The 13,493-nt window shown below is 41.4% G+C and overlaps 1 protein-coding gene across 12 annotated transcripts in view; it reads left to right on the top strand.

Annotated features, from left to right (window-relative positions):
* LOC110505197 (ecto-NOX disulfide-thiol exchanger 2) overlaps positions 1-13,493 on the top strand; it is a 316,865-nt gene that overhangs the window by 115,528 nt on the left and 187,844 nt on the right. For all 12 annotated transcript variants that reach the window (XR_016491735.1, XR_016491736.1, XR_016491737.1 and 9 more), the window contains one exon: positions 10,887-11,018. Coding sequence is in view for 4 of the 12 variants with exons in the window: in XM_021584250.3 (XP_021439925.2) it covers positions 10,887-11,018 (132 nt within the window). In the remaining 8 variants the exon portion in view is untranslated. The remainder of the gene's footprint in view (positions 1-10,886; positions 11,019-13,493) is intronic.

Raw genomic sequence — 13,493 nt, 5'->3', positions numbered from 1 at the left:
GGCCCCTGGACCCCCCTAATGGCCCCTGACAGGGACACTTTTCATCCCAAGCAAATCAAATCAAATCAAAATTATTTATATAGCCCTTCATACATCAGCTGATATCTCAAAGTGCTGTACAGGAACCCAGCCTAAAACCCCAAACAGCAAGCAATGCAGGTGTAGAAGCACGGTGGCTAGGAAAAGCTCCCTAGAAAGGCCAAAACCTAGGAAGAAACCTAGAGAGGAACCAGGCTATGTGGGGTGGCCAGTCCTCTTCTGGCTGTGCCGGGTGGAGTTTATAACAGAACATGGCCAAGTTGTTCAAATGTTCATAAATGACCAGCATGGTCAAATAATAATAATCACAGGCAGAACAGTTGAAACTGGAGCAGCAGCACGGCCAGGTGGACTGGGGACAGCAAGGAGTCATCATGCCAGGTAGTCCTGAGGCATGGTCCTAGGGCTCAGGTCCTCCGAGAGAGAGAAAGAAGAGAGAAAGAGAATTAGAGAGAGCATACTTAAATTCACACAGGACACCGGATAGGACAGGAGTGCTCCAGACATAACAAACTGACCATAGCCCCCCGACACAAACTACTGCAGCATGAATACTGGAGGCTGAGACAGGAGGGGTCAGGAGACACTGTGTCCCCATCCTATGATACCCCCGGACAGTGCCAAACAGGAAGCAGTGTTGTCTGTCTCTGTGAACACACACAAAAAACACTTCTCATTCCTCTCACTAAAGCATTTCCAGCATTTTCATCTTCATAGTGCACAGATATTTATAACAGTCAGTGTCTGAGTAATCACTAATTAATCCTGCTTTTAACTGTCGATAATGTCTCGGTGATGGTTTGTTTTATAAATGCTGATTGGCTTTAATTGAGGACAGAGAGAACACCTTTGCGGACAATGACCCTCCAGGGTTATATGGACAAAGCGCAGTCTCTCTCTCTTCTTTAATTTAATTTTTTAACCAGGAAGGCTAGTTGAGAACAAGTTCTCATTTACAACTGCGACCTGGCTAAGATAAAGCAGAGCAGTGCTACACAAACAACAACGCAGTTACACATGGAATAAACAAGAGTACAGTCAATAACAATAGAAAAAAATAAAGTCTATATACATTGTGTGCAAATGGTGTGAGGAGGTAAGGCAATAAATAGGCCATAGTAGTGGAGTAATTACAATTTAGCAAATTAACACTGGAGTGATAGATGAGCAGATGATGATGTGCAAGTAGAAGTACTGGTGTTCAAAAGAGCAGAAAAGTACATAAACACAATATGAGGTAGAAAGATTGGTAGATAGATTGGGGTAGATAGATTGGGTGGGGTAGATAGATTGGGTGGGCTATTTACAGATGGGCTATGTGCAGCTGCAGCTATCAGTTAGCTGCTCAGATAGCTGATGTTTAAAGTTAGTCAGGGAACTATAATTCTCCAGCTTCAGTGATTTTTGCAATTCGTCAGTCACTGGCAGCAGAGAACTGGAAGGAAAGGCAGCCAAAGGAGGTGTTGGCTTTGGGGATGCCCAGTGAGAAATACCTGCTGGAGCGCGTGCTACAGGTGGGTGTTGTTATCGTGACCAGTGAGCTGAGAAAAGGCGGGGCTTTACCTAGCATAGACTTATAGATGACGTGGAGCCAGTGGGTCTGGCGACGAATATGTAGTGAGGGCCAGCCAACTAGACCATACAGGTTGCAGTGGTGGGTGGTATAAGGGGCTTGGGTGACAAAACGGATGGCACTGTGCTAGACTGTATCCAGTTTGCTGATACATTGGAAGCTATTTTGTAAATGACATCGCCAAAGTCGAGGATCGGTAGGATGGTCAGTTTTACGAGGGTATGTTTGGCAGCATGAGTGAAGGATGCTTTGTTGCGAAATAGGAAGCCAATTCTAGATTTAACTTTGGATTGGAGATGTTTGATGTGAGTCTGGAAGGAGAAGTTTACAGTCTAGAGGTTAGTTGACACCTGGAGGTTAGTTGACACAGTGTCCAAAGAAGGGCCAGATGTATACAGAATGGTCTTGTCTGCATAGAGGTGGATCAAGGAATCACCCGCAGCAAGAGCGACATCTTTGTTATATACGGAGAAAAGAGTCGGCCCAAGAATTTAACCCTGTGGTACCCCATAGAGACTGCCAGAGGTCTGGACAACAGGCCCTCCGATTTGACACACTGAACTCTGTCTGAGAAGTAGTTGGTGAACAAGGCGAGGCAGTCATTTGAGAAACCATGGCTGTTGTGTCTGCCGATAAGAATACGGTGATTGACAGAGTGGAAAGCCTTGACCAGGTCGATGAAGACGGCTGAACAGTACTGTCTTTTATCGATGGTGGTTATGATATCGTTTAGTACCTTGAGCGTGGCTGAGGTGCACCCGTGACCATCTCTGAAACCGGATTGCACAGCGGAGAAGGTACGGTGGGATTCGAAATGGTCAGCGATCTGTTTATTAACTTGGCTTTCAAAGACTTTAGAAAGGCAGGGCAGGATGCATAGCGGTCTATAACAGTTTGGGTCCCTTTGAAGAGGGGGATGACTGCGGCAGCTTTCCAATCTTTATGGACCTCGGACGATACGAAACAGGTTGAACAGACTGGTAATAGAGGTTGCAACAATGGTGGCGGATCATTTTAGAAAGAGAGGCTCCAGATTGTCTAGCCCAGCTGATTTGTATGGGTCCAGGTTTTGCAGCTCTTTCAGAACATCTGCTAACTGGATTTTGGTGAAGGAGAAGCTGGGGAGGCTTGGGCAAGTAGCTGCGGGGAGTGCAGAGCTGTTGGCTGAGGTTGGGGTAGCCAGGAGGAAAGCATGACCAGCCGTAGAGAAATTATTCTTGAAATGCTCTCTGCGCTTTTAACGGACCTCTGAGACTATCACAGTGCAGGTGCATTTATACGGAGACTTGATTACACACAGGTGGATTGTATTTATCATCATTAGTCATTTAGGTCAACATTGGATCATTCAGAGATCCTCACTGAACTTCTGGAGAGAGTTTGCTGCACTGAAAGTAAAGGGGCTGAATAATTTTGCACGCCCAATTTTTCAGTTTTTGATTTGTTAAAAAAGTTTGAAATATCCAATAAATGTCGTTCCACTTCATGATTGTGTCCCACTTGTTGTTGATTCTTCACAAAAAAATACAGTTTTATATCTTTATGTTTGAAGCCTGAAATGTGGCAAAAGGTCGCAAAGTTCAAGGGTGCCGAATAATTTCGCAAGGCACTGTAATTAGCTGGTTAGCTACTGATGGCTAGCTACTGATGGAGGATCTGGCTATAAGGTCTAAAACACATAGCATATCCGTATCACATTGGGTGAGGCGGGTTACCGGAAGGTATATTTAATTTAAAAATGGAAAAGAGATAGAAAATAAGTAGAAATATATACGAAAAATACAAAAAGTACACGAAAGAACGACAAACCACGTCTGCACTGCTACGCCATCTTGGTTACTTTCACATAGGATTCATGGTATGTTGCCTGTAAAAACAATTGGGCTCCTGCTCCATTTGTCTAAAAATGGATCCTGAATAGACTATAGAAACAGAGGTTGTTTATCAAAAAGCACTCCTTCCTGGAAGTCCTCAGCAAAAATACTTCAAAGACAAAAATCACAGTCTATGGTGGCTGAGGTGGGGGTTTTCCTCTTCATCTTCAAGGTGAAGTTCTAAAAGAGGAAGTCAAGCCCGGGTGCTTTAATGTGGTGTCTTTCATTAGCTGCACTTCCCCAGATAACTCAGCTCAGCTCTTCTCCAAGTGTCATCATCCTCCAAAAATATCTGATCTCCCCCATTAAAGTGAAGGATTTGAGAGAGTGATACACACACAAGAAACACACACCTATGAGGGGTAGAGAATGTCAAGAAAGACACACTGGACAAAACATAAACACTAAGACCACATTAGAGAGTAGTGCTTCCTCTCCATTGTATTATGTCATTGCACAGCACTCTGATTAAGCCAATTTTGTTCCACATTATTCTGAATAAATGACATTTCACTCCTCAACTCCTACCAAAGCACTGAGTGATGAATCAGTCCTTGCTTCCGAGTTTAATCACACAGCTCTTCAAGAGGGATCCATTTAGTTTAAGACTAAATGGTGATCTCATTCAAGATACAGTATTATAAGGAAAGCTAATTTAGCTAATCAGGCAGTTAGCCTGTGCACATGCAGTAATTAGATGGAGTGCATGGCTTTGATTTATGTGCTCACTGCTCATGTCAATATCATTATGCTATCAGAGTTCAGACCTGTAAATTGATTTGTCCGGTTTGAAGGGAATATATGTGTGGATGATTCATTCAGCTCAAAGGTAAAGCAAGTAGCACCAGAATGGTGTTGTATATGATAAAGATAATCTCTGATGTGCCTGAACAATCAACAAGTGCCTTGTCTCAGGTGGAAGTAAATAGTAATAAAACATGTGAATAAAAATATGTTTACCACTTATTGCAAAAGAGGAAAAACTATTAGTAAAGTTAAAAACAATATTTATCAGCCAAATTGTTGCAGCTGGATTTGATTAAGTATGCTGTTCTAGCCTGTCTTCCAAACCTTTTGGAGGGTTGAACTACTGTAACAGTAGGACCTGTAGTTTGATGAGGAAGATAGATAGGGGAGACCTTTGATGAGGGAGATGAGGCCAACCATTCCCCTCTGAAAGCTTGGCAGGATTAGGCTGATGGATTCCCGGGTGCAGAGAGATGTGTCTTCAGGCTGCTTCTATCAGCTACTTCTGTCTGAACTCTAAATGAACAGATCTGTTATCTAGACCCCACTCTGAGCTCTCTCGCCCAGCTCCACTGTTAATGAGAAGTGCTCTGAGATGTGTACATTATTAATAGATGAAAGGAGGGAAGAGAAGGCCACTCATACATCATTAAACATAAACACGCACACACTCATGTCTTTAGGTGGATGTGGATGCACACAGTAATGTATCCTATTCCTTACTTGGAATCAATACTCTCCACTTTTTAGTGTACTTCTAGTTGTGCTGATCTGGATTGAGGTGGAAGGAATCCCTGCTGACACACGAACAGAAGCACAGAGCTGAACACACAGATCTGCATCCACTAGATTAAGGTCAAACAAGCATCCATCCACTCCAAGAAAGCTATTTTGCGATGCATGCCTTTTATTCTGCCTGGTGAGTGTTTTTCATGCATAAGGATGGACTGGCATCACTACTCTGAGGATTGTTTTTTGGTATTCGCCTCCTATATTAGGATCATGCTGTGAGTCTAAGGCCCCAGAATCAATATTCAAAGGAAATCCGAGACATTTAATGTCATGGATGTTTTTACTTTTGATATAGATACATGCAGTGTAAATTAATTCGATTCTGCACCATTACACCCACCAATTTTCTGTTCAGCAAGGACACATTTATAGGCTATTTGATAATTTTGTGTTGATAAAACCCCCAATTATTTCTTACCAGGCATTACACTTTTCTGACAAACTCTCATTAGACCTAATTTTCTTTATGTGGATGGTCCAGATTGCGATAGAAAATGCCTGCAATTTGCCATTAGTTAGACCGTTCTCTCTCTTTCTCAACCTCTACTTCTCTTTCTCTCTACTTCTCTCCCCCTCTCTCTTTTTCTTTCCCTCTCTCTCTACTCTCTCCCTCTCTCTCTACTATCTCCCTCTCAATCTCTCCTGCCTGCCTGCCTGCCTGCCTGCCTGCCTGCCTGCCTGCCTGCCTGCCTGCCTGCCTGCCTGCCTGCCTGCCTGCCTGCCTTCCTTCCTTCCTTCCTTCCTTCGTTCTGAGTACAGTCTTCCTTCACTGTTCTGGGGGTATATGACCATGATAGTGTTCCAGGAGACCTTTTTCTGTTAGAGGCTGTAATTGGCCTGTTAGCTGTTAAGACCTTGTCCGTTGTAAACTAAATGTCCCTGAGCTTTTCTTGGCCTGCTTGGAGGCCTCCGGCCAATGGGCCTTAAAACTGATACATTTCCCATCAGCACCCTGGGGGAGCCTGTACTGCAGTTCAAAAGCCTGCACTGCAGCTCATAGGCAAGTAAGGCTGAGATCAGGCCTGTGGCAGTGTTTCTCATGCCATTACTTTGGCACGGTGGAAGTCCAGGTAGAGATTTGTCACTTCAATTATTTTCAATTGAAAACGTGTTTTTTTTGCAGCTGGTTAATTTTTGGCTTTTTTCCAACTAAAACAGAATCAGATCGATCAAGGGCTCTATGTGAATTGATTCTATTAAATCAATAATGGCTATAATTAAACTGCAAAATGATCGATTGTTTAGAACAACTCCTCACTAATCAGATTACAGCAAGGTTTTCATAGCATAGCCTACACTATAGCTCCAGACTAAGCATAGTAACCCAACCTAATCCACATTGATTTTCATCTACCTCTTTGACCAGTTAAATGTTGAAATAGAGGTTACACATTGAATCGATCCCTGCCAAACTTTAGGCAGTGCATTTTTTTTGTTAAATGGTAGAACAGGTTCAGTCTTAGACATATTTGTATTCAATGCTTCTCTTGATGACAGATGTGTATTTTCAATGGCTGACGTTTCTTCTGGTTGGGCCAGCAAGCGTGTGCGCTAGTGTTGATCTTTCCACTGCTGCTTGCTATTCAGACACACGCCCTCGGCTCTCAAGTGAAAGAGAGCAGAGGGAACCATGCCAGACCTCTGTCCTCAAGGTCACTCTGTTAAATCCCTAAATCCCAGAGGTCAGTGCCTAGGGAGGGAAGGGAGTGATGGGTGAATGGAGAGAGGGAGGGAGCTAGCAAAGAGCAGACTGGAGGACAGAGAGACTCCGTGTGTGACGTGGTGAGGTTGAACTCAGGTGCAGAGAATGGACTAGACGAGGAATCAATGATTTAGGATAAAGTAAATACTTTACTGAGAAACAAGGGAACAGAAGAATCACAGTAACACTGGAACAAAGCAACAAACACTACAGTGGTTCCTCCTTTAAAGTTGCGAGTGTACACCGTGGGACTTACAGGTAATTTGTGGTTTAGCACGATACCCTGCGCCACCACTTCACTGCTCTAGACCAGCGCAAGGGCGAGTTAGAGCACTGATTATGCTTTTGGGTCCTACTGTGTCTCTGACAATGAATGGGCAACATAAACCTAAATAGACACGGATAATTATGCACGACTTCAGTATTGCTTACTAAAACTTTTGTTACACTAAGGTTTTTATTATTTTTATTATTTTGTTTTTATTATTTTATTAGGATTATTTTGCTCTTACTGTAGTGCTGTAAACCACATCTGACCGGTCTCGTTGTACAGCGACTGAGTGGTGCAAAGTCTAAGACACTGCAAAGCAGTGTTGTGCTGTGTTGCTACAGATGCTGGTTTACCCCATGTTCACCCCATGTTCAAGAGTGCCATTTTTCTCGCTCATTTTATATTATTTGAAAATGAAATCATCTCCAAAATATTGTTATTTTTAAAACCAAGTGATTATTATTATTATTGACACTAATAAAGGCATCTTTATGCTTTTATTAATAAAATAATGGTAAAAATACTATTTTCAAAATGCAGATGTTTATTTAGTCATGGATCCATAATGAATTACTATGGGAATAAATATCACTGAATGACAGAAAAATCCTCCAATCCTCTATATGTAATTATTGAGTCACAAATTTGAGTGTAGAAATGTTATGCTCCTAGTGTAACCTTTATTTAACTAGGCAAGTCAGTTAAGAACAAAGTCTTATTTACAAGGACAGCCTACTCCTTCCTCCCCGTCAGGAACCCCGGTCTCCCGCGTGCCCGCAGGACGCTGTGTTCATTAGCTAAATAGCCCAGTACTGTACTCCCGATAACATGCCAATGTATGTTATGTTGTGATTTTGAACATGAATTATGCCCCTCTTTCAGATTACTCTGACGTTTTTCTTACGTTGTACCCAATGATTTATGAAAACTTGCTCGGTAGGTCGATGTCCTCATTGTGGTTTTACATACGTGTTTAATACGTCTTTAGATGAATGATTATGATATGCATGTTGTTATATTTGGCAGCACTTATTTGTTTTTCCTTCGCCTCCAACCCCATTCGATGCGTGGAACGGATGTCGGTGGGGCTAGATCTAAATAAGGTGGATCATTTTTTTCCAACTCACAAAAGCTCTGATGAAGGCCGTGAGGCCGATACGTAAGCTTATTAAAGATCAATGATACTATCAAAATCAGTATGTGGTTTCCTTTTCCCCCTCATCTTGTCCAATTGTTACCATACACCTGCAAAAAGATTGCTCAGATGTGCGAGTGCCTTTTGAATTTTGAATTTTTATTTTCACTGAATCCAAATCTCCATTTGGAGAAATGTTATGCTCTTAGTGTAAACTTTATTTAACTAGGCAAGTCAGTTAAGAACAAATTCTTATTTACAAGGACAGCCTACTCCTTCATCCCAATCGAGGAAGTGAAACCCGGTCTCCCGCTTTACCTATCAAATGCTCCTCGAAGATGCCCTCTGGTGGTCAAACTAGCACTAACTAGCATTAATGGTACCAGTGGTTGGCACTTAAATAACGTGCCATAGAATTCTACGGCACCATGCAAGCTGCGCCGCAGTACGCTGCAACTTTTAATGGAGGAACCACTGTATGATTAGAAAACTTACTCGGGGGACAGACACACATGGCAACCTAAAATCAAGCTCCTGCAAAACAGAGACAGAAACACACCTCTTTTAAAAGGGGAAATCATAATGGCAAATAGATAACACCTGAGTGTCCTAATTGTCTCTAAGATTGTCTCTGGTGACCGGTGGAACCATGATACTTTGGACAATTCGTCTACAGCGTCTTACCATTTCAGGGCGTGAGGCCAGCAGCACTAACCTTGACCTCGACCAGCACTCTACCAATCTCTCAAAGCCTTCAACTCTTAGATTACTATAAACCTCATGATAAGATCAGTTCTAAGATCTCCTATGACAACACAGTTAGTTGTTGAGTGATGAGCTAAATCCTGTGGAGGTATCTGGATCCTATCGGAAACTGAGACTTATACGGTTGTCACTGATTTAAACCATCTCATTGCATTTATGCCCTTTTTGTTTTGACTTGTCAGTGAGACTAGTCAGTTTTGTTATGACTGATGAGTGAGGCTGTTTACATGACTCCTGTTTGACCTGCTGTAAAACAGCTCCAACTCCCCCTTCTGCAATTAGAGCTCCTTTAGTTGTTGTTGCAGTGGACCCTCTAAGGAGGGTATCAACGGTTAACAAGCCTCTGAGCCTCAACTATGCCTTGACTATTTGGTCAGTGACAACATGATGACTGGTGTAAAAACTGCAGTAAAATACAACACCTCTCTCTCCTCCGTTATACAACAGTTTTAACAGCCTTTGCCACGGCAACCCAAGGATGGGAGTATAATGAGAGTATCTGAGGTGCAGGAGACAGAGAAAGCAGAATTAGTCCTTTATCATATTAGACAGAGGTAGTAAGCCGGTGACGTCGACCACCGAACGCCGCCCGAACAAGGAGAAGGACCGGCTTCGGCGGAAGTTGTGACAGATGTATCAGCATTAGTCCTGTATTATACCAGACAGAGGTATCATCATTAGTCCGGTATTATACCAGACAGAGGTATCATCATTAGTCCTTTATTATACCAGACAGAGGTATCATCATTAGTCCTGCATTATACCAGACAGAGGTATCAGCATTAGTCCTGTATTATACCAGACAGAGGTATCAGCATTAGTCTTGTATTATACCAGACAGGGGTAACAGCATTAGTCCTGTATTATACCAGACAGAGGTTTCATCATTAGTCCTGTGTTATACCAGACAGAGGTATCATCATTAGTCCTTTATTATACCAGACGAGGTTTCATCATTAGTCCTTTATTATACCAGACGAGGTTTCATCATTAGTCCTTTATTATACCAGACAGAGGTATCAGCATTAGTCCTGTATTATACCAGACAGAGGTATCTTTTACTTTTTGAAGTATCAAGTGTTGTCTTCAGCCCTCCTCCTCATTAGCACCCACTGTTTATTTTGGCACCATGAGAGCAGTTTAGTCCGACTGCCAGCCGTCACACTTTTCCCTGTCTGTCAGAGGAGGTCAAATAAAGTAGAGAAAGAAAGCCCATTTAGGGTTGTGAAATTGTTTGGTTTGTCAGAAAACGTTGGTCTTTGAATTTCGTGATGTGTCCTTGTTTACTCTGAGCCTTTTACTCTAGGGATCTGTATGTGTTGGATTTACTGTGTAAGACGTTACACTTGGCAGAAAACCAGACCGCCGTGGGCTGTATGAATAGATGTGTGTTGGTAGCATTTGGCCAGAGATGTTTTAGTTTCAGAAGCTCTAATGCCTTATAAATTCCCTTCAGTGTCTGGATTTCAGTTTTTATTATCACCGTAATGTTTTGTGTTTGCTGGAGAAGTATTATTATTTACTGTGACAGTTAAACATAAACCAGCTTTTCTCTCTCACTGGCATTTTATTGGGTAGATTCTAGTTTAACTGTGTGTGTGTGTGTGTGTGTGTTAGTCCTCTTGTTCCTTCTGAGAGTGTGTGGTGTCGGTCAGGGAGGAGAAGCAGCATCATCAGGAGGCTCTCTTAATAGAGGTCAGAGACCGGGGGATTCAGCTAGGAGGGGATTGAACCTCTGAATTACATTTAAAGGGCGTGTCACTGTACTGACACTGTCTCTCGCCACTCTGAGAGCACAAAGACGAAGTATACCTCTCTGCTATTGCCAGACATGAGTAAAGACTCTATTTCATTTCCTTTGTAACGCCTCACAGGTTTATGGAAGATATTAAATAGGAAATGTGAGGAAATCGAACAAAGCAGACAAAATGATTTGAGACCATATCTGATTGTACCATATTCTGACTGACTCTCGCTCTCTTTTACAGAAGGGATTCATAACATGTCCATGGACTCCAGCCCAATGACAATTCCTATGTCAAACCCCAACGCCTGGGCCACAGCTATGAATAACCTGGGCATGGCTCCCATGGGCATGACAGGACAACCCCTTATGTCAGGTACAGCTACTGTATTAAAACCATAATCCAGTTATAATCCTAACCATACGTCTATTGTAGTTATAATCCTAACCATACCTCTACTGTAGTTATAACACTAACCATACCTCTACTGTAGTTATAACACTAACCATACCTCTACTGTAGTTATAACACTAACCATACCTCTACTGTAGTTATAATCCTAACCATACCTCTACTGTAGTTATAATCCTAACCATACCTCTACTGTAGTTATAACCCTAACCATACCTCTACTGTAGTTATAACCCTAACCATTCCTCTACTCTAGTTATAACCCTAACCATTCCTCTACTGTAGTTATAACCCTAACCATACCTCTACTGTAGTCATAACCATACCTCTGCTGTAGTTATAAACATAACCCTACCTCTACTGTATTATAACCCTAACCATTCCTCTACTGTAGTCATAACCCTAACAGTACCTCTACTGTAGTTATAAACATAACCTATCCTCTACTGTAGTTATAACCCTAACCATACCTCTACTGTAGTTATAACCCTAACCATACCTCTACTGTAGTTATAACCCTAACCATACCTCTACTGTAGTTATAACCCTAACCCTACCTCTACTGTCGTTATAACCCTAACCATTCCTCTACTGTAGTTATAACCCTAACCATTCCTCTACTGTAGTTATAATCCTAACCATGCCTCTACTGTAGTTATAATCATAACCATAACTCTACTGTAGTTTTTACCCTAATCATAACCATACCTCTACTATAGTTTTTACCCTAACCATACCACTAATGTAGTTATAATCCTAACTATAACCATACCTCTACTGTAGTTATTTCCCTAATCCTAACCATACCTCTACTGTAGTTATAATCCTAACCATAACCATACCTCTACTGTAGTTGTAACCCTAACCATATCTCTACTGTAGTTGTAACCCTAACAATACCTCTACTCTAGTTGTAACCCTAACCGTACCTCTACTGTAGTTATAACCCTAACCATACCTCTACTGTAGTTATAACCCTAACCATACCTCTACTGTCGTTATAACCCTAACCATACCTCTACTATAGTTATAAACCTAACCATACCTCTACTGTAGTCAACACTAACTCTACTGTAGTTATAACCCTAACCATACCTCTACTGTAGTTATAACCCTAACCATACATCCACTCTAGTTATAACCATAACTCTACCGTAGCTAACACCCTAATCATAACCATACCTCTACTGTAGTTATAGTCCTAACCATACCTCTACTGTAGTTATAATCCTAACCATACCTCTACTGTAGTTATAATCCTAACCATACCTCTACTGTAGTTATAATCCTAACCGTAACCATACCTCTACTGTAGTTATAATCCTAACCATAACCATAACTCTACTGTAGTTTTTACCCTAATCATAACCATACCTCTACTGTAGTTTTTACCCTAATCATAACCATACCTCTACTGTAGTTTTTACCCTAATCATAACCATAACTCTACTGTAGTTTTTACCCTAATCATAACCATACCTCTACTGTAGTTTTTACCCTAACCATACCACTAATGTAGTTATAATCCTAACCATAACCATACCTCTACTGTAGTTATTTCCCTAATCCTAACCATACCTCTACTGTAGTTATAATCCTGATGCTAACCATACCTCTACTGTAGTTATAATCCTAACCATAACCATACCTCTACTGTAGTTATAATCCTAACCATACTTCTACTGTATTTATAATCCTAATCCTAACCATACCTCTACTGTAGTTGTAACCCTAACCATATCTCTACTGTAGTTGTAACCCTAACAATACCTCTACTCTAGTTGTAACCCTAACCGTACCTCTACTGTAGTTATAACCCTAACCATACCTCTACTGTAGTTATAACCCTAACCATACCTCTACTGTAGTTATAACACTAACCATACCTCTACTGTAGTTATAATCCTAACCATACCTCTACTGTAGTTATAATCCTAACCATACCTCTACTGTAGTTATAACCCTAACCATACCTCTACTGTAGTTATAATCCTAACCATAACGCTACTGTAGTTATAACCCTAACCATTCCTCTACTCTAGTTATAACCCTAACCATTCCTCTACTGTAGTTATAACCCTAACCATACCTCTACTGTAGTTATAATCCTAACCATAACTCTACTGTAGTTATAACCCTAACCATTCCTCTACTCTAGTTATAACCCTAACCATTCCTCTACTGTAGTTATAATCCTAACCATACCTCTACTGTAGTTATAATCCTAACCATACCTCTACTGTAGTTATAACCCTAACCATACCTCTACTGTAGTTATAATCCTAACCATACCTCTACTGTAGTTATAACCCTAACCCTACCTCTACTGTCGTTATAACCCTAACCATTCCTCTACTGTAGTTATAACCCTAACCATTCCTCTACTGTAGTTATAATCCTAACCATGCCTCTACTGTAGTTATAATCATAACCATAACT

Source organism: Oncorhynchus mykiss, chromosome 25 (genome assembly GCF_057628025.1).
Source record: "Oncorhynchus mykiss isolate SJ-2025 chromosome 25, ASM5762802v1, whole genome shotgun sequence".
Classification (NCBI taxonomy): domain Eukaryota; kingdom Metazoa; phylum Chordata; class Actinopteri; order Salmoniformes; family Salmonidae; genus Oncorhynchus; species Oncorhynchus mykiss.
This window is presented reverse-complemented; position numbering and strand designations above follow the sequence as displayed.